This window comes from Octopus bimaculoides, chromosome 17 (genome assembly GCF_001194135.2).
Source record: "Octopus bimaculoides isolate UCB-OBI-ISO-001 chromosome 17, ASM119413v2, whole genome shotgun sequence".
Taxonomy (NCBI): Eukaryota; Metazoa; Mollusca; class Cephalopoda; order Octopoda; family Octopodidae; genus Octopus; species Octopus bimaculoides.
In genome coordinates this window covers 5,700,214-5,719,845 of record NC_068997.1, presented here as the reverse complement: position 1 = coordinate 5,719,845, position 19,632 = coordinate 5,700,214, and the positions used below count along the sequence as shown (strand labels likewise).

General features: G+C 36.0%; 1 protein-coding gene across 1 annotated transcript in view; it reads left to right on the top strand.

Annotated features, from left to right (window-relative positions):
- LOC106868964 (phosphatidylinositol 3-kinase catalytic subunit type 3) overlaps positions 1-19,632 on the top strand; it is a 77,725-nt gene that overhangs the window by 632 nt on the left and 57,461 nt on the right. The window contains exons 2-4 of the mRNA XM_014914439.2: positions 15,497-15,685; positions 17,153-17,296; positions 19,411-19,534. Of these exons, the coding sequence (XP_014769925.1) occupies positions 15,497-15,685; positions 17,153-17,296; positions 19,411-19,534 (457 nt within the window). The remainder of the gene's footprint in view (positions 1-15,496; positions 15,686-17,152; positions 17,297-19,410; positions 19,535-19,632) is intronic.

Below are 19,632 nucleotides of genomic sequence, written 5' to 3'. Positions count from 1 at the left end.
TTGCAAAGAAAGGGTTGATAATAACTTCGAAGTTTCGGTTTCTTGCCTCTCTCAGATGGCCTCATACTCTCGCATATATATATATATATATATATGTGTGTGTGTTTACATTTAGAGCGTAACTTAGAAACATTTAGTAGTTATATATATGTATATAAAAGATTTTATGTTTACTTATATCCATAATGTTATTGTTATTATTAGATAGCGGTAATATACTCTTTTACTCGTTTCTTCGAAAACTGCGACGAGATCACTTTCCGTTAAGAAACAATCCATTGTCATTTATAGTCTAGGTATTCCACATTATCTACCATTCTATTATCTACCATTCCTCTAATTAACCAACTACCTTACCGTTTATATGTTTTTACAAGATCAAAACTCTAGGCAAACGAAATCCTTATTTTCTTTTCATTATCGAAGGATAGTTGAGTATTTTTTAAGTCACTCCCGATGCAATTATTTTGGGGTGGGACCTTTTTATTCATTTCGTCTGTTTATTCATATAATTTATTTTACTTTACCATTAAAAAAATTCTTCATGTTTGAGTTTCTACTTCGTTTAGTCAAAACTATATACTTTATTATTATGGTGGTGAACAGGCAGAATCGTTAGCGCGCCGGACAAAATGTTAGCGGTATTCCTTCCGGCTCCTTTACGTTCTCAAGTAAAATTCCGCCGACTTTGCTTTTCATCCTCTCGTTGTTGATAAAATAAAGTGTTTGGATTCAGTTTTGTCGACTATTTCCTCCAGTAAATGTCCCGGCGTTGTGCTTTGGTTTAGAAAAAGTTATTATTTTCATTGAACTTTTATAATTGCATTTTAGTGATATTATTAAAAGCTACTGAGATTTAACTATCACGCCTCTGTCTCAAGTTTTGTTTATTATTTTTTTTTCTGCCTTAATATATTTTGCGATTCGTTGATATCAAATAATTATAATCCTTTCTACTATAGGCACAAGGCCAGCAATTTGGGGGGAAAGGGAGCAAGTCAATTACATTAACTCCAGTACTTGACTTTATCGAATCCCGAAAGATGAAAGGTAAAGTCGACCTCGGTAGAATTTGGACTCAGAATTCAAAGAACCGGAAGAAATGTCTCTAAGCCTCTTGTGCAACTTGTTAACGATTCTGACGGTTCACCACCCTATAATAATTCTTTCTAATTTTAGCGCAAGGCTAGCAGTTTTGGGTGGAGGGATTAGTCGATACCATCAACCCCAGTACTTGGCTAGTACGTTATTTTATTTGTTCCGGATGGATGAAAGACAGATGTCCTAGGTGAGCTTTGAGCTCGTAATATGTGTGTTCTTCCTTAAAAGAGTAGGATGTGGTTTGAGGGAGATTTGGTTGACAGTAGTATGATTTGAACGTTTTAACTGTCTAGGAATGAAACAGTATATTTATGATATTTAATCTAACACTTTGATTTCTGGTAACTAGCTCTTCTAGTCTTTTTCTTTCTATCCTTCATTATGTAGGACAATAGAGTGGAGGGAGGTTTGGCTGTTATTTCTAGCAAGTTGAACGACCATAATATCAATGTTATTGTTGGACAGCATGAGTAAAAACAGTTTCAGCAGATCTGTGTTTCACAAGTAGCTGTAGTTCAGTCCAAACATCCAGATATAGCTGCATAATTTAGCAGTTCATTTTGCAAGTGCAAAGCTGTGGGTTCAATTCCACTTCACAGTGGACAAGTATCTTCTGCCTGCCTTTCTCTCTTTGTCTAATCCATAAAAATAAAATAACTGTAATCATCCTATTTCTATTATGGTCATAAGAGTTACCCCTTAAAATACAAGATCCCCCATTTTAATTATGTTACTTTTCAACTTGTGTTGGGTAAAACATTTAAATGGTGAGGCTCTGGCTTGGGCCCTTACAGGAGTACGGTGTTACCTCTACTCCCAGGTTCACTCCTGTCCAGGGGGGAAATACCTGGCATACAGGACTTGAATGAGGATTGGCTCTTAGACATATCACACAGACTTATGATAGTGTAGATATACCTGGATGTCACATAAACCAGTCTCCATTGAAAAGCTACATAGGTCCTGTACCTCAAGGGTAAGTTTGAAAGAGCAGAAGACAAGCAGAGCAAACTGTAAATAGAAGGGTAAAAGGCAGCAGTAAATCATAGCTGTATTTTTCCCCAAGAAAAACTCCATGAATCTTCAAACTTTGGCATGAATGTCCATGATTACCAATGTCTACAAAATATGCATGGCACATGAAGAGAAACAGAGAGAGTGAGAGAGACTCTTACACTGGTTTTAGTCATTGGACTAGGGTCATACTAGGTACACTAACTTCAAGGTTATAGTCAATTATACCAGCCCCAGTACATGTAGACTATTTTATTGACTTCAGAAGAATTGTGACTTAGATGGGATTTGAATTCAGAATGTGAGGTAACTAATCGAAACACCAACAGTTAATCTGTCCTATGATCTGCTGATTCCAGCATCTCTCTACTGCCCTAGTAGAGTGTTTGTTGATTTATTTAGCTACTCCACCGATCTGCTCAATTGAGTACACAGGAGTTCTTTTCTTCTGGTTACTCCTAGTGATTAGTACAATAAGTAAATGCTTTGTATTGTGACTTTCACAACCCCATTTGAGATCCAACCAATGTATGCCTTGTCATCTTCATGGATTATTTTATTTCCTTCTGGAATTAAGTGACCAGATAGTGTAATATGAGGTGGTCTGTGTCTTGTAGGGATACCTGATATACCAGGTATATAAAACGGGGATTTACTATATTGTCACAGATCCTTTGTGCTCCCACCCCATACTTCCTAGAACAAATTGCAGGCTTATTCCTGGCTGTACCAGCATTGGGTGGAAACTGCACCTAACATCCAAATGCATCCCTTGTAAACCTACATGACAGACAATCCAGTGTGATTGTTATTTCAAACCCCTTTCATTTTGCAGTTTTTGTGATCTTATTCACCAACCTGTATTTGTATTTGACTCATAGTTGCTTCTGATAGGACTGAGCCAATTCTTCCTGATATAAGAGATACTTAATGACTGTACCCTCATTGATGCAGGTTAGCTAACACTTTGCCATGGCCTGGCCTCTGCCTGTTTACATACATCCATTGGTTAGATAATAGAAACTAAACAATGGTTCACTGGAGATCCCAACCAGGTTCCCACCACCGGAATAATGTTCCCTCCATTCATCTCTTCACACTTTCTTAACTCTTTTGTTGCCATATTCCTATTGAAATACTTTGTCTTTGTTTCAATTTTTGAAGATAATGAAGAATGTAGTAAAATAATTTTGTCTTTATTAAACTAGTCTTTAGAACATAAATTTACTTTAAAATTTTGTAGGAAGAGTTTATTGTAGATCACTTTAAAGCAAGAAGTTTGTATCATAAGACGAGAGGTAATCTCAGGTGGGTTGGGATCAAAAGAGTTAATGTTATCCTTCTACTGATTTCTAAAATGGTCTTCTTGACTTTAGTGTTGAGAACTATGTCAATCAAGAGTGTGACAGTATTTGTATCTTTGATACACTGGGACTGCTAGCGAGTTATTGTGGTGTGGCAGCTAAAGTAATTCAATGACACTGAAAGAGGAGTCAGCTGAGATTCAATGATGCAGAGCCATCAGAAGGAAACGAAAAGAAATGCAAAACTAAGGGTAATGTCTGGATAGGGACATTAGTCTTATTCCCAGACCCATGTTTCCAAAGATTCATGAAAATTATAAATGTAGAAGTAGAACAACAGAATGGTTGCTGTAATGAAATACTACCAGATTTAATGAGTGAATCAACCGCCATATGAGGTAGAGGGTAACTCTTTTGATAATAACAGGAGAAATTTCATGTCCATTAGAATTCTCGTCACATCTCTGCTGAGGAAATTAATGAGTTATTAATTTTATAAAATTAAAGGCAGCATAAAATTACAGTCTTAGGACTTAAACTTTTCTTTTTGTTTCAGTATAGTTATTTTTTGTTTTTATATATATATATATATATATATATATATATATATATATATATATGAGAAAGAGAGAGAGAGTATAGGCTACATCTGAAATAAATGACAGGGTGGTCACAGCTGTGATGTCTTTAATCCTAGCTCTGCTCAATCAGGCTTCACTGGATGTCAAACTACTACCTCAGAATTTATGTTGGATGATGTTAGTAATAATGGTTTCAAATTTTGGTACAAGGCCAGCAGCCTTTTATAGGGAAGTACAGTTAGTTAGTTACATTGAAGCCTAGTACTTGACTGGTACTTTATTTTATCTATTCCAAAAGGTTGAAAGACAAGGTTGACCTCATTGGAACACAGAAGATAAAGAGCTGGAAGAAATGTTGCTAAGCATTTAGTTCAACACACTAATGATTTTACCAGCTTACCACTTTGTTTCAAATTTTGGCACAAAGCCAGTCCTTTTAAAGAGTGGGGTTAGTCAATTACATTGATCCCTGGTGCTCAACTGGTACTTATTTTATTGATCCCTAGAAGTATGAAAGGCAAAGTTGACCTTGGTGGAAACTTGAAATGTAAAGAGCTGGAAAAAAATTCTGCTAGGCATTTTGTTCAAAACACAGATGACCCTACCAGCTCATTGCCTTAAAAAAAAAAATAATAATTTCTAACATCAACACAAGGCTACAGATTCATGGGGGTGCAGCTAGTTGATTACATCAATCTTCAGTACTTGATTACTGCTTTATTTTATTGAACCAAGAAGGAGGAACAGCAAAGTTGAGTTTAGCAAGATTTGAACTCAGAATGTAAAAAGACATCATTAACTACCACAAGGCATTTTGTACAGCACTCAGTAATAGTAACCATTTCTTTCATTATCACAGTGGTGCCATATAAAGGGATATTACATGACAATGGTAATAATGAGTTTTAAGGTCATTACAATACCATACAGTATGAAGGAAGATGAATGGCTAATTTATTGAACTTCATTCTCTTGGTACTTTATTTAATCATACTTATTTTATCAATTTCCAGAGAGATGAAGGGCAAGCAATGATTACAGTTATCTGTTTATTTGCTACAAGAACAAAATAAACAAACAGGTCTTCCCAGCAAGACCACAGTCAAATGACTGAAACGAGTAAAGATAAAATGATAAATAAATAGAAGATAAAAAAAAATAATAAACTGATATTCATCTCTCAGAGGTCAGTAAAATAAAGTATCAGTCAAGTACTAGAATCAATTTAATCAACTAAACCCCTCCTCCTTCAAGTTTCTATCCTTGTGGCTATGTTAGAAACAATTATTGTTTGATATATCATTAGTGGTGAACAAAATACTTTGTGATATTCAATTATAGATCTAGATCATCTTCCCATTTGTATTCTCACCAAAATTGACTTTTGCCTTTCATCCTTCCAGTGTTGACAAAATAAAGTACTTGTTAAGTACTGAGATCAATATAATCGACTAAGCTCTCCTCCTACATTTCTGACCATCTGGCAGAATCATTAGTGTATGGGGAAAATGCTTAGTCCCATTTCTTTTGGCTCTTTACATTTTCCATTTTTAAATCCCACTAAGATCAGCTTTGCCTTTCATCCTTTCAGGGTTGATATAATAAATACCAGTTGGATACTGGGACTAATGTAATTGACTAAAGCCATCCTTCCAAAATTGCTAGTCTTGTACAAAAAGTTGATACCATTATCATTCAAGACAGCAAGCTGGTGGAATTATTAATACTGGTGGAACCTGTGAATATTTCATGGAATTAATGGTAAACTTATTGGGTTATTACTGAAAATTTTATCCAAAAAGCCTGAAAGCATAGCCTGTGTTGTGTCTGTATGGGAAAATAGTCACTCATCTGTTACTCGTTGAAAAGTGAAAGAAATTGGAATACGATGATTACTTAATGCACTTTATTTATATACTTTATATACAGTTTTATAGACTTAATACACAGCACTCAAGATAAATATTAACTCTTATTTTCCCATTTCCCCCATAAACAAAAAACAATATCCTGTACATATGATACAACCTTTAGTTAAATGGCATATATCTGTCATATAAATAAGTGTGAATATTTCACAGAATTACACTTATGTGCATGCGTTAAGTGAGAGGTGATATAAAAAAACTTAGTTCAATTAAAAAAAAGTTAATCTGTCTTATGCTCTCTCTCTCCCCTCTCCCTATCTCCCCACTCTCTCCTCTCTCTCCCCTCTCCTTATCTCTTTAACATCACCACTCTGCTAAAGTTATATTTCTAACTCTCCTGTACCTTCAACTAACTTTTTTAACCATGTAATAAATATTACGTTCCCCCCTACCTCACACCATGGATGCTTCTCTCACCCTCTTTCTTTCTCCCTCTTTCCGTCTCACTCTTCACCTTATCCTCTTTTTCTCCCTCCTTTTTTCTTTCTCTTCTCTTTCACTTCAATAAATCACGTGAAAGCGTTACAATTACATTCCCTCCACCTCACATCATGCACTCTTCTCCCTCCTTCTTTTTCTCTAATCACATGAAAGTGTTACCAACGGGCTAAGTAACACAATGACAAGCAGAATTATTATAAGATGTTGAGCAAAATTTGAAACAATAATGAGTAGTAGTAGTCACTTACATCAGCTCCAGTATTCAACTAGTATTTATCTTGAAATATCCTGCCATGGTCAATTTTACTCCTCCTCTTCCTCCTCCTAAATTTGTGGCTTTGTACCTGTGTCAGGTATTATTATTGCAGAAACTGGACTGTATCATTATCATGGCAGACAGAATGCCTAGCAGCATTTGGCCCATCTTTACATTCTAAATTCAAATTTTGCTGGGGTTAACTTTGCCTTTCATCTTTTCAGGGTTGATGAAATAAATGCTAGTTGAGCACTGGCTATCAACTAGCTCCCTCTCCAAAATTTAGTATTATTATTAAGATTTAAAAAAAAAAATTATTATTAATTATCATTAAGTTTGCATAAGCTAGACATGTTGAAGCAAATGCTTCCATCATCATCATAATAGCCACTTTTTAATGCATTCATGAGTCAGATGGAGTTTAATTGCAACAGATTTTTGCCGTTGGATACCCTTCTTGTTGCCACCCTCACATGTTTCCAAGCAAGGTAATATCTCCCCAAGGCAAGACATATTTTCAGGGAAAGCTATAAAAAAAATAAACAAATTGAGTTTAAAATTTACAACAGCTATTTCAGTAGAATTTTATTGATGTAATTTATGAATACATCAATAAAATTCTACTGAAACAGCTGTCTTAAAATTTTAAACCCTATCTGTGTTCTACACCATACTTAGAACCAGCCCTGCATCAGCTCTACAGTTTAAATTTGATTTGGTACTTACATGTCTACAGTATCCTACCAACACATGGTACATTGATGGTTGTTTAACCTCACTGTTATAAGATGCTAATGAATCCTATAACTAATCTATATATATATATATATATATATATAATTGATACTGGTGTTGATGCCACATAAAAAGCATATGTGTTGGTGCCATGTTAAAAGCACTGGTGCCCCATAAAAAGCACCCAGTACACTCTCCAAAGTGGTTGGCATTAGGAGAGGCATCCAGCTGTAGAAACCATGTCAGAACAGACAATGGAGCCTGGTGTGGCCCCTGGCCATACCAGCTCCTGTTAGACCGTCCAACTTGTACCAGCATGGAAAACAGATGTTAAATGACTTTGATGACGATGATGAATGGGCTCCTTTCAATTTCCATCTACCAAATTTACTCAAAAAGCTTTTGGTCAGCTCGGGACTATAGCACAAAACATTTACCTAAGGTGCCATGCAGTGGGATTGAACCTGAAACCATATAGTCAGGAATCAAATTTCTTAACCGTACAGCCTCACCTGCATCTTGTGTGTGTAACATCATCTTTCTATCTTGTAGTGGGAATTTATCTTGTCAAGATAAATTCCCACTACAGTCAGCTTTGATGTTTCACACCATCAGAAGTATGAAATAGGAGTAGTTGTTGTTTAGCTCTAGGTCAGTCTTGAGTGGAATAAAGTCTGTAATGTGAAGAATTTTGAGCTGAATCTTGAGAATGGTGTGCAGATGGAAGGTGTGAAAATAATATGTTGTTACCCAGGGGACCTGGTGAATGGAGTAGTAAAAGTGATGCAAATTAAATATTCGTGGAAGTAGTAGTTTCAGAGATTGAGCGGTGTGCTAACAAGGGTGGGGTGTCACTGAAACTGAACACTTTTCTAATAATATTTTTTTAAATAAATATCAGTTTTTGGTGGAAATGCAATGTCAAATACAAAACATTAAGCACATTTGTAATTAGCCTTCATACTCTCCCTCATATCATAACATACGTGTGCATGTGTGTTAATATAACCATATGTTACTTGTACAGCAAAGAAGACTCTTTCTACGTTTATATTTCAAATTGAGAAATCCATTGTTCTATATTTACTAGCAAATAACCTGTAAATAAAGTACACAACACTAAATTTCTCAACTTGAATACAAATTTGATGCACAGGATCATATTCTGTAACCAATAACATTGACAGGAAGAACAACTCCTTCTGGAGAAGAATAAGAAAGACATGGCTGAAAATTATGCTGGAGCAGATGAGGGCAAGGAGATTAGTGATGGGGTGGGTAGTATGAAATGGAGAAGGCTATCATAGCATCTGATTCCCACTTTTGTTTTAACAGGGGAAAATGGCCTTTGTTAATGTGTGGAGATTGTCTGCAGCAAATAGTTTGTGGCAGATTTCCTAGAGTTTGATAAATTTGTTATAAAGACTGATGTATCTGACATTTTAGACTTTGCCTTCATCTGAGAGAGATAATGTGGAGTGTCACTCCAATAATAGCAAAGTCTAAAATATTAAACACCTCACTACTCAGTCATTTGCTTTATTAGACTTCATGGACTCTCCCAATTTAGCAGCCTTATGATGAAAGGTTAGATACTAATTTTTAGTAGTATCTAGGACTACATATCTAATGTATCATTTAACCCTGTTGTACTGTATTCCTGCTAAAGCAGGAATAGGATCAACATCATATCTACCAGATTTTTGGTAAAGCAGTAATGAACAGCACACACAGAAAAAGAAGATGCAGTTGATTCTGCCCATTAGTTTGCCTGCAGTCGTTACTCTTGAGCCGTATATGTAACTATTTATTTTTTTGCTGAGGAGCCCAGGTCTGAGAGGGTTAAGAAGGCAAGATGATTTTTAAGAGAGGTTTAGTTGCTATTTTTAGCCAGCTGAGTGACTGCATAGAGAGTCTTCATTGACTCAGTGGTAGCAGAGGGATTCCCTGATGAGTCATAGTAGTGATGACAGCAGGGGAAAGGTAGGGGAGGAGATGGTTCTATAAGGTGAGAGGTGGGTGCAACAGTGGGGAAGAGATGACAGAGTGAAATGGAAGGTGATGGGGAAAGATGGTAGTTAGGTGAGGGGTTGGTGCCACAGTGGAGGAGAGGTGACACAACAATGTGTGAGATAAGGAGAGAGACGGTACTGTAAGATAAGAGGCAGAGCACAGTATTGAACGTTTGTGAAGATGGACAGCTAGCTAGTTCAGAAGACCAGGAACTGTTTGTAGTGCAGGAGAAGAGAGCAAGAGATGATACAGTGGCATGTAGTTAAGTAGTTTGCAATGCTATGGTTCTCATTTCAATCTCACTATGCAATACATTGGACAGTGTCGGCTATCATAACCTGAAGTCAGGTCTAGCATTGTGAAAGGAAATGAAGAGATGGAAATTGTATGGAAGCCCAGTGATGATTTTTGTTTGTTTGTGGGAAGTATACCTAACACATTCCTCAGTTTAATATCACCACCTGGTCCCTGAATGTCTTTATCAGAATCTACTCTGTTGCAAGCATTCAAACCAGGGTGTCCAGTTTTAGGGTCACCCATGTGTTGTAGTTCCTTTCTCTCTTTCTCTACAGCAGTCTCAAATGTTCAGGAAAGGTGACAGAGTTTGCCCTTCCCCTGCTAAACTATTTTTAAAAAAAACAGCCAACATGGGCACAAGCATGGCTGTGTGGTTAAGAAGCTCACTTTGCAACCAAGTGGTTAGCTGTTCAGTACCATTGCATAACACCTTGGGCAAGCCCCTTCTATAACCCCAGATGGTTATAGGACAATTCATCTCTGGTTATTTCGTTGTCAGTTAATTTGTTCCCAGTCAATTCATCGCTAGCCAATTCATCCCAAAATACCCTTAAATGTGATTTTGAGTTTAAAACAATCACTTTAGAATTAAAATTGTCATTGGACAGTTTTACATTTTTTTTTTTTTTCCTTTCTTTAAATCCCTCTATCTCTCTCTCTCTCTCTCTCTCTCTCTCTCTCTCTCTCTCTCTCTCTCTCTCTCTCTCTCTCTCTCTCTCTCTCTCTCTCTCTCTTTCTTAAGTATCTGCGTTGAACAGTTTACAAACAAACATTTTCAGGCAAGTCGACTTAAATTTATTTTATATGCCTACTCATCAACATGACAATCTGCAAGACCATAACTTCAGAGAAAGGAAAAAATCTAAGTGGTTGATCAAGGAAATTATACATATGCAGTCTGATCAATAAGTATCCAGACTGTTGCCATAGTGATGAAACTAAAGCATGCAGAGTAAAGCCACTTGGCAAAGATTGACTTTGACCACTGCTGTGCATATGCACTAAATTTTAATGATCTAGCTCACTTCCATTGTTTACAGCCATGCTTGGAAGGAAGGTATGTAGCATGTGATCTTCACATTGACCATGACAGAGAAAGTTGAGCAGAGAAAAAAAGAAAAAAAAAAGGAGCCCAGTCTGCTCCCACAGAAGTCATGGACCTGGTTTTATGTCGGAGTGTCCTTCTCCTAGAAGAGTTGCCTTCACTTGGATAATGGGCCTCGTCTACCCCACATATTAAAAAAAATTTTTTAATTTTTTAAATACATAGAAAAACACATAGATACATAAAAAGTAAATATTAAAAAAAAATAGTAAATAAAAAAAAAAAAAATTTTTAATATATATATATATATATAAAAAGAAATGCATATAAAAATATACACACAGCACAGCACAACAACACGCGCACACAGAATTTAAACACACACACAGAAACAAACATTGTTGGGTGGACGTTACTACACAGTAGTTCTTACGTCCTTTCATACATACCTACATACATACGTACGTCACTGCCAACAACATTCTTGTATAAAAATAATAAATTTATATAATACAGCATGGCCACAGCTTTAGGGCTGAAATGTATAAAAGAATAAATGTATGGAGTAATCCTTCAGATTAATGTAAAATTGTTTTTATTATAACTGAACATAAAAACATCAATATGGGCAAAGTTCAAAGAGCTTCTACCTTTGTTAGTTACAAATGGCCTCTCCCTCAGAGTGAAAGGCAGATTGTATGATGCCTGTGTGGGAATAGCCATGCTACACAGGAGTGAAACATGGACTGACTGTGATTGCAGAGGATATGCGAAGGCTTGAAAGAAATGAAGCTAGTATGCTTCGCTGGATGTGCAGTGTCAGTGTGCGTGTACAACAGAGTGTAAATGCCCTGAGAGAAAAATTGGACATAAGAGGCATCAGATGTAGTATGCAAGAGAGAATATTGTTATGGTATGGTCATGTCATGTGTATGGACAAGGACAGCTGCATAAAGAAGTGTCGATCTCTCACTGTGGAGGGAACCTGTGGGCAAGATAGACCCAGGAAGACATGAGACGAGGTGGTGAAGCATGATGTTTGGATGTTGGGTCTAATGGAGGCAATGACAAATGAGCGAGAACTTTCGAGGTTTTCTGTACTTGAGAAGACTCATCAAGCCAAGGAGATTCAGTTGTGGACAGTAACACATAAAAGGCACTTGTGCTGGTGACACATAACTGGCATCTGTGCCAGTGATAAATAAAAAGCACTCACTACACTCTTGGAGTGGTTGATGTTAGGAAGGGCATCCAGCTGTAGAAATCAATCTAAAATCAGAATGGAGCCTGGTGCAGCTCTCTAGCTTACTAGTTCCAGTCAAACCATCTAATCCATGCCGGCATGGAAAACGGACACTAAATAATGGTGGTGGTGTGTGATGTTTGTGTCTGTTTGAAACCCTGTGAAAGTGCATAAGCTTAGTGTTTAGGGTATTCAGCTCATGATATTATCACGGGTATTATCATTATTATGATAAGGTTGTGAGTTCAATTCATGGCAGTGCATTGTGTCCTTGAGCCCTTTGTGTCCTTATTTCATGTGACTCCAGTCCACTCAGCTGGCAAAAGGGCCAGCCTTTTCACTCTGTGTCCTGCTGAATCTCCTCAAGAACTACATTATGGGTATGCATGTTTGTTGAATGCACAACCACTTGCATGTTAATTTCATGAGCAGGCTGTTCCATTTATTGGATCAACAGTGCCAGTTTGAGCCTCAACACCACTTGACAGGTGGTGTTAGTTTGTTTACATCTCTGTAGCTTAGTGGCTTGACAAAAGAGACCAATAGAATAAGTACCAGACTTAAAAAATAAAAAATGCAATCAATTTGTTCAACTAAAACCTCTCAAGGCAAGTGCCCCAGCATGACTGCAGTTCAGTGATTGAAACAAGTTAGAAGATAAAACATATGTTAGTGAGCTAATTGTTGTTATTGTGTATTAGGTGGGTAAGAGCTTGTTAATCAGTTGGATCACAAATTATTTAGAGAAGAAAGGAGTGTGTATTTCAGTATACAACAGCTGGTCTCTGTCTCTGTGTAGATTTTTTATATGGGTCACACCTGTTCACTTTAGGTCAATGACTGTTCAAAGCTGAAATAATGTTTTCTGGCCCTAAAGAGAAACGTCAAGCCTTACTAATTACAAGTTCAATTGTTATTGATATTTGGTCACCCAGAAATATCATCAGAGACTGCCAGCCCCAATATTTGTAACATTTGTTGACAAATGTTGCAATGTGTGGGTGGAAAACTGAGCTTCCTGGACAAAATATTTGATTTTCAACAATAGCAATTTCATTTCTCTTACATAAGTAATAACGTGTGACTATGGAGGAGAAGTCTGCATCCCACCTACTTGATTTCAGGTTCAATCTCTCTGAATCTAAAGAACTACATTGTAAGGTAGGTGCGAGAGGCCAAGTCTCGCCAGATTGAGCATAATACAGTGAGGATATTAGGACCAGATATGGCTGGTTAAATGCCAGCAGGTTAATTAGCTTCAAAATATATTTTCTGTCTAGTTATTTCCACTTGCAATTCTTGCATCAACCCAGGTCCAGAAATTGAACTGATGGACTTATGAACGTGACTCCAATGCCCTAACCACTGAGCCACACGCCTTGACTGTCTTCAGATTAATTGGTTAAAAACAACGATAGTTTCAATTATTGACATCATGAGTTGTTGATTATTATTGTTATTGATTATTATTGTTGTGAAAGTATAGAACTGGAATTGTCTAATTAGATCAAATAGATTTGATGACTGCATGGAGAAATATATAGTGTGTTGGGGAAAACATATGGATAAATATTGTGTGTGTGTGTGTGTGTGTGTGTGTGCGCATGCACATGTGTGTGTGTGCGCATGCACATGTGTGTGTGTGTGTGTGCGCATGCACATGTGTGTGTGTGTGTGTGTGTGTGTGCGCATGCACATGTGTGTGTGTGTTGGGGATCCAGGGGCAACTGGTAGACAGACAGACAGGCAGCTGTGAGCTGTAAGTATAACTGATGTTTCACCCCAGGTTGCAGTATATTTACAAAAGACATCCCAACTATGACCACCAACGCTTGTTGAAAGTATGTTTAGGACTACATTCTCTAGTGTGTGCTTATTTAAAACAGTATTTTCTGATTTGAGAGAGATTTGGTTTTTATCTATAATAGTTTGACCATTTTTTTTTTAGTGGTTTACTTGTATAGTTTGGATGCCCTTCCTAACATCATTCACTTTACAGAGTGGACTAGATGCTTTTTATGTGACAGCAACACCTGTACGTACAGATAAACTAATATAACCAATAAACTGGTACATCAAACAAATTCATTGTGGTAATTATTCCACCCAAGTGGTTCAGATAATCCCATCTTATTCTCACCATTGGAACGTCAGGAAACTATTAACAAAACACATAATAAGATAAATAATGTAGCTAGTATGTGTGTAGATGAGGGGAGATGGACAGAAGAGCAGATGGAGGAAATGAGATCTCATGACAAGAGATAGATTGATATATCGATAAAGAAAGCTAAAGACTACAGAAATAGTGTGTGGAAGAAAAGAAAAGTGGGTATTCTCTGAGTAATAAACATATGGCTTAGATATACAGATATAAGTAAAGGATTGACAACTAACAGATTGAGGGGTGGCAAAAAAAAGGCAAGAGCAGGTAGGGAAACTGTTAAACTCAGATCAGAGACCTGGTCTCAATTTTGCAAGTGAATGGTCTCTGCTAAAGGCCTTCAAGGGTCAAATGATGGTGTTACAAGATTGATGGGTTTAGATATGGACTTAGGTACCAGCAACATATAGATGGATAGACATAAAATGTGCAAATGGAGAAAGACAAAGATATGAAGAGAATTAGATAAAGCAATGTATGAGAGTATATAAATGTGTAGGCAATGTTGTTGTTCAGTCCCAGGTCAGATCTTCTCAAGTAGACCTATAATCAAAAGGCATTCCTGCTATGCCCATTCTGTCTTTTTCATTTTGTAGATAGAGCTTTAATCTTGGAACACATTATTCAATGCATCTTCTTTTTTTTTTTTTTTCTTCTTTTTTAAAGTCAGTAGTGTTACTTGAGAGTTGGTTGCTGTTTCTGCAGGTCAATCAGTCACGTAGAGGCTTCTTTGTTGGCTCATTGTGCAGATAATGTTGTGATATTTCATTGGAGCAATATCTAAATATATTTCTGTATATATTTATACATACATGTGCATGTGTGGGGAGTGGGGGTGCACATCTGTGTATATGCGTGTGTGTGTGTGTATATAGATTAATGATGCATTAAACAGTTTGCTTTGATGTGCAAATGCACTTTAGAGCAGTTCTAAGCTTCGAACCAATATCGTGCGTGGAAGCTCAACTAAACTTCATACAGATAACAGTTGCAGACAACTATCATTTATATAATTACTTCATTGACAGAAGAAAATTTAGTGCAACTGGTTTCAATTCTTTGGAATTTCCTCATGTAGGGAGTATCCATCTCTATGTCTATAGAGACAGTATATTTATAACCACTAGAATTAAGGGCTTTGTTAAATTGAAGATTTGATTTGCATCCATTGTGTATTCGTTAGCAGCTAATTAGGTTGATAAATTAAAGATGTGGTAAGCAGCATGTATTTCAATGCTACACATTAATCCCAATTTTTCAGATTGTTGATTTTTATATTGCTAACATGATGATAACATTCACAGACAATAGTTCATGTACATCAGCTATATATATCAATATATCTACAATATTTTATATATATATCTATTTTAGTGGAACTCTTGAAGGATGCCGGAAAAGACCAAGCTATAAAGATTTCCTGAACGACCCAATTCTAAAATTTTCTGGGGCCTACATTGAAGGATGTTCTGATCTTTATGTCACATGTCAAATATTCTCGGACACACGGTCATTATCACTTCCAGTCCAAACATCTTTTAAGTCATTCACCACCAGATGGAAGTAAGTATTCATTGTATTTTATTTTCATTCTCTATCTTAAACTTATTATAGGTCTCCTGCTTCCTCTTGTTCTTTTAACACATCCTTTGGATGGCTTTAATGGAGTTCTCTCTGTTGTAGTCTTTGTATTTCATTATATAACATTGTGTGTGTATATGCCTTTATACTATGCATGTATTTATGTATGCATATATATATATATATATATATATATATATATATTTATGTATGCATGCATGTATACACACACACACACATATATCTACTACATATGTGGAAATTTGTGGGTGTGTTTGTTTGTGGCATTGTTATCTGACTCCTCCTACATCATTTTATCAATTTTGATGAAACTTGACGTGAGTAGAACATGTCTGGAAAACTAGTGACATACTTAGATTGATGAAAAAAATCGATAATAGGGCCCTTGGAAGGAATTCTTATATCTACTACATATAACTAATATATTATTTTCAAACATCCAAGGGAAATAACCCATTCACTCTTGAAAGGGATCCTTATATATAGCCAAGGAAAATAACCCATTCATGTTTGTAAATGATTTCGTATAAATTAAATTGAGTATGCTTATTTCTTAGTATTTGAACTATTTGAGTTATTTTGAAGGAGATTTTTGAGATTTTGTTATGGCCAGATACCCTTCCTATTGTCAACTCTCTGCTATTTTCAAGTAAAGTAATATTTCCCCATGGCCATACATGTTTCCATGGATGATTGGAAATAAACAATGCTGCATGTATGATGATGACATTTGTTTACAACTTATCACATGCTATCAAGAGAAGGTCTCACACATGTACATGGGCTTCTTTCAGTTTTCATCTGTGTACCAAATCTATTCACAAAATTTTGGTCAACCTGATGCTGCATCAGAAGATGCTTTTTCCTAAAGTGTTGCACAGTGGGACTGAACCCAAAACTCCATAGCACTTAGTTTGAAAGCAAACTGTGTGTAATAGGTGAATACCACAGTCTGTATCTCACTCTTTCACATACATTTACATAATTCATTCCATATTCAAATGAACATCAAATTAACGAATAATTATTTTTATCAAGCAGAGTCAATAAAGCTGTAGAATACATTAATATTGGAATTACTGATTTGGTCACACAAAGATTTTTTTATGATAATGAGTCAAAGACATCTATGTATGAGATTATGAATGAGTTCGTGTGTGTGTTTGTTTATATGTTGTCTATATAGGGTTGATATTTTTATGACATCTTTAATTTTTCATATATGCTTTTTTTTTTTTGCCTGTGCATGTGTTGTATATATTGATGAGAGGTCATTTTTATGTATGTGTATGTATGATCTCTTTATGTATCAGTGACCCTTATAAGTAGGTCTTGTTCTTTAATGTGTGTCAGTTTTTAAAAAATTAAACCATTAAACAACAGTAAAATGAAGACTAGTTTAATATTCTCTGTTTTATGTTCTTACAGCTGGAATGAGTGGCTGTCATTACCCGTCAAATACAGTGATCTTCCAAGGAATGCTATGCTAGCTCTTACAGTGTGGGATCTCTATGGCACCAATAAGTCTGTGCCAGTTGGCAGCACAGTCATCAGTATGTTTGGTAAACGAGGGTGAGTGTTCTATATTGTAGCTAGAAACATTCATATAACTCTTTGGTGGAAGACTTTTGTTTCATAAAATAAATATGTTCAGGCAGTTTGAACTTCATGTTTTTGTCAGATGTCATACCAATGTCTAATGTACACATTTCAGATTGGGGACGAACTCACAAATTTTTGTTTCAAGCAGAACTTGACACTCTTAACCACTAGACCAAAATCTTAACCATTTGTCCTAAAGGATAAAAGTTTTGATACTATCATATTGGTTGATTGTCACATTCATTGGACTGTCACAATGGTTGACTCACATTAATTGGATTGTCACTGGTTGACTGTCTCATTGACTAAACTGTCACAATGGTTGACTGTCTCATTGACTAAACTGACACAATAGTTTACTGTTTCAGTGGTTGGCTATCATGATCATTGGTAGTGACTAGACTCAATGATCAATTGTCAAAATGATTGAACTGTCACAGTGGTTGTGAGTTGTACAGTAGGTTTGAGTTATGAAGCAAATTTGTGTGTGTATCTATAAGTCTTAACTTTGACCCTCTTTCCCATTTCCTAATCATTCCATCATTTAAACTTAATATCCAATACACATCTGGTTATTAAAGTATTTCTATTGCATTGACAGACTGTTAATGGCCAATGTTTTATTCCAGTTTTAAATCATTATATATTACTGTAATTATGTTTGTCCATTATTTTAATTTATCTTTATCCATTACTGCAATTATGTTTAAGAGTGTTGTTGTGTGGCAGAATTAGTAGAACATTAGATTAAAGTGTCTTGTAGTTTTTAGTTATGGCTCTCATTCTGAGTTCAAATCCCACTAAAGTTCATTTTTACCTTTCATCTTTCTGAAGTTGATCAAAATAACCGTTAAATACTGGGGTTTATTAAATCAACTGTGTCACCTCTTCGCTTAAAATCTGTAGTCTTAGAACCATTATTGCAATACAGATAGGTGAGAGATTGGGAGAATTTTAAGAGCATCAGACAAGATACCATGTGGTATTTATTCTAGTTCTTTACATTCTAATTTCAAATCTCACCAAAGTCAACTTTGCCTTTCATCACTCAATAAAATAAGTCCTAGTCAAATGCTGAAGTTTATTGACTCAACTACCATCTGCCTTTGCTTTGCTTATTCCAATCCTCATTACTGAGAGCTGGAGACCATAAATGCCTCTCTTCCTATCAATTCTTACCTCTGGCCATAGTTGTGCATTAAACTAGAGATTTTCTGGCCCATTCTTTGTTGTTGTTCAGCCAATGTCTTCTTGATCTCTCCATTTTTCATTTCCTATTGACCCTGCCATCTTGGACGATGGTTCTCAACCAGGGTCCATATGGCCCTTGGGGGTCCATATAAGATTTTGTTGTTAAAATTTATTTGCAATAAATTAATTATACTTCTATAATATGCAAAATATTTTATTTTTTATACAATCCCTAATAACATTATAAAAATATATGATTTTTAAGCATTGAATGGCTAGGAGGGTCCAGGGGTCCATAGGTGAAGAATGGTTGAGAAACACTGCTTTAGAATATAGATGTTGAGGTTGTGAGCTCTGATGACAAGCCCAAAATACTGCAAAATACACTTTCTTGATAGTTGCCCAAAATTCTCTTTCTGTTCACATTTTCTCAGGTACTGACTCATTAGTTTGACAATCCAGCTGATACTCTGTACTTTTCAATGTCACATTGTTTCAGAAGCTTTCAATTTGTCATTGTCATTTGCTCTAAGGGCCCAGCTTCTATTTTCATAGAAAGACCTATTAATAGTTTCATTCTTTTACGATACTTTAAATAGGCAGATTTATAAAATATAATACAATGTATCTCCAAGCAATCTTTCAAGCTTTGTTTATGCATTTTTCAAATAGATATATAATACATAATTAGTTTGACAGGAGGACAGGTACATCTATATGTATTTGTGTTCTCCAACCAACAAGAAGTAATGTGTATACTGTTGTGTATATGTGCATGTATACATGTTTGTTGTGTGAACATGAATATTGTTTGTGTATGTGTATACAATCATGTATTTCTCCTATGTGCCTAATCCTCAATAATTGCATGTCTGATAATTATCTGTTTCTAGAACATTCCGTCAAGGCATGCATGATCTACAGGTGTGGCCAAATGTTACTGCTGATCCAAGTTCAACCTCTACCACACCTGGGAAATCTAAGGACAAGAACGATCAGATGAGCCGCTTACTGAAGGTAATTTCACCTCTACATGCATGCGTGCTTGTGTGTGTGTACACACACACACACACACACACATATATATATATGCATATATGTGTGTGTGTGTGTGT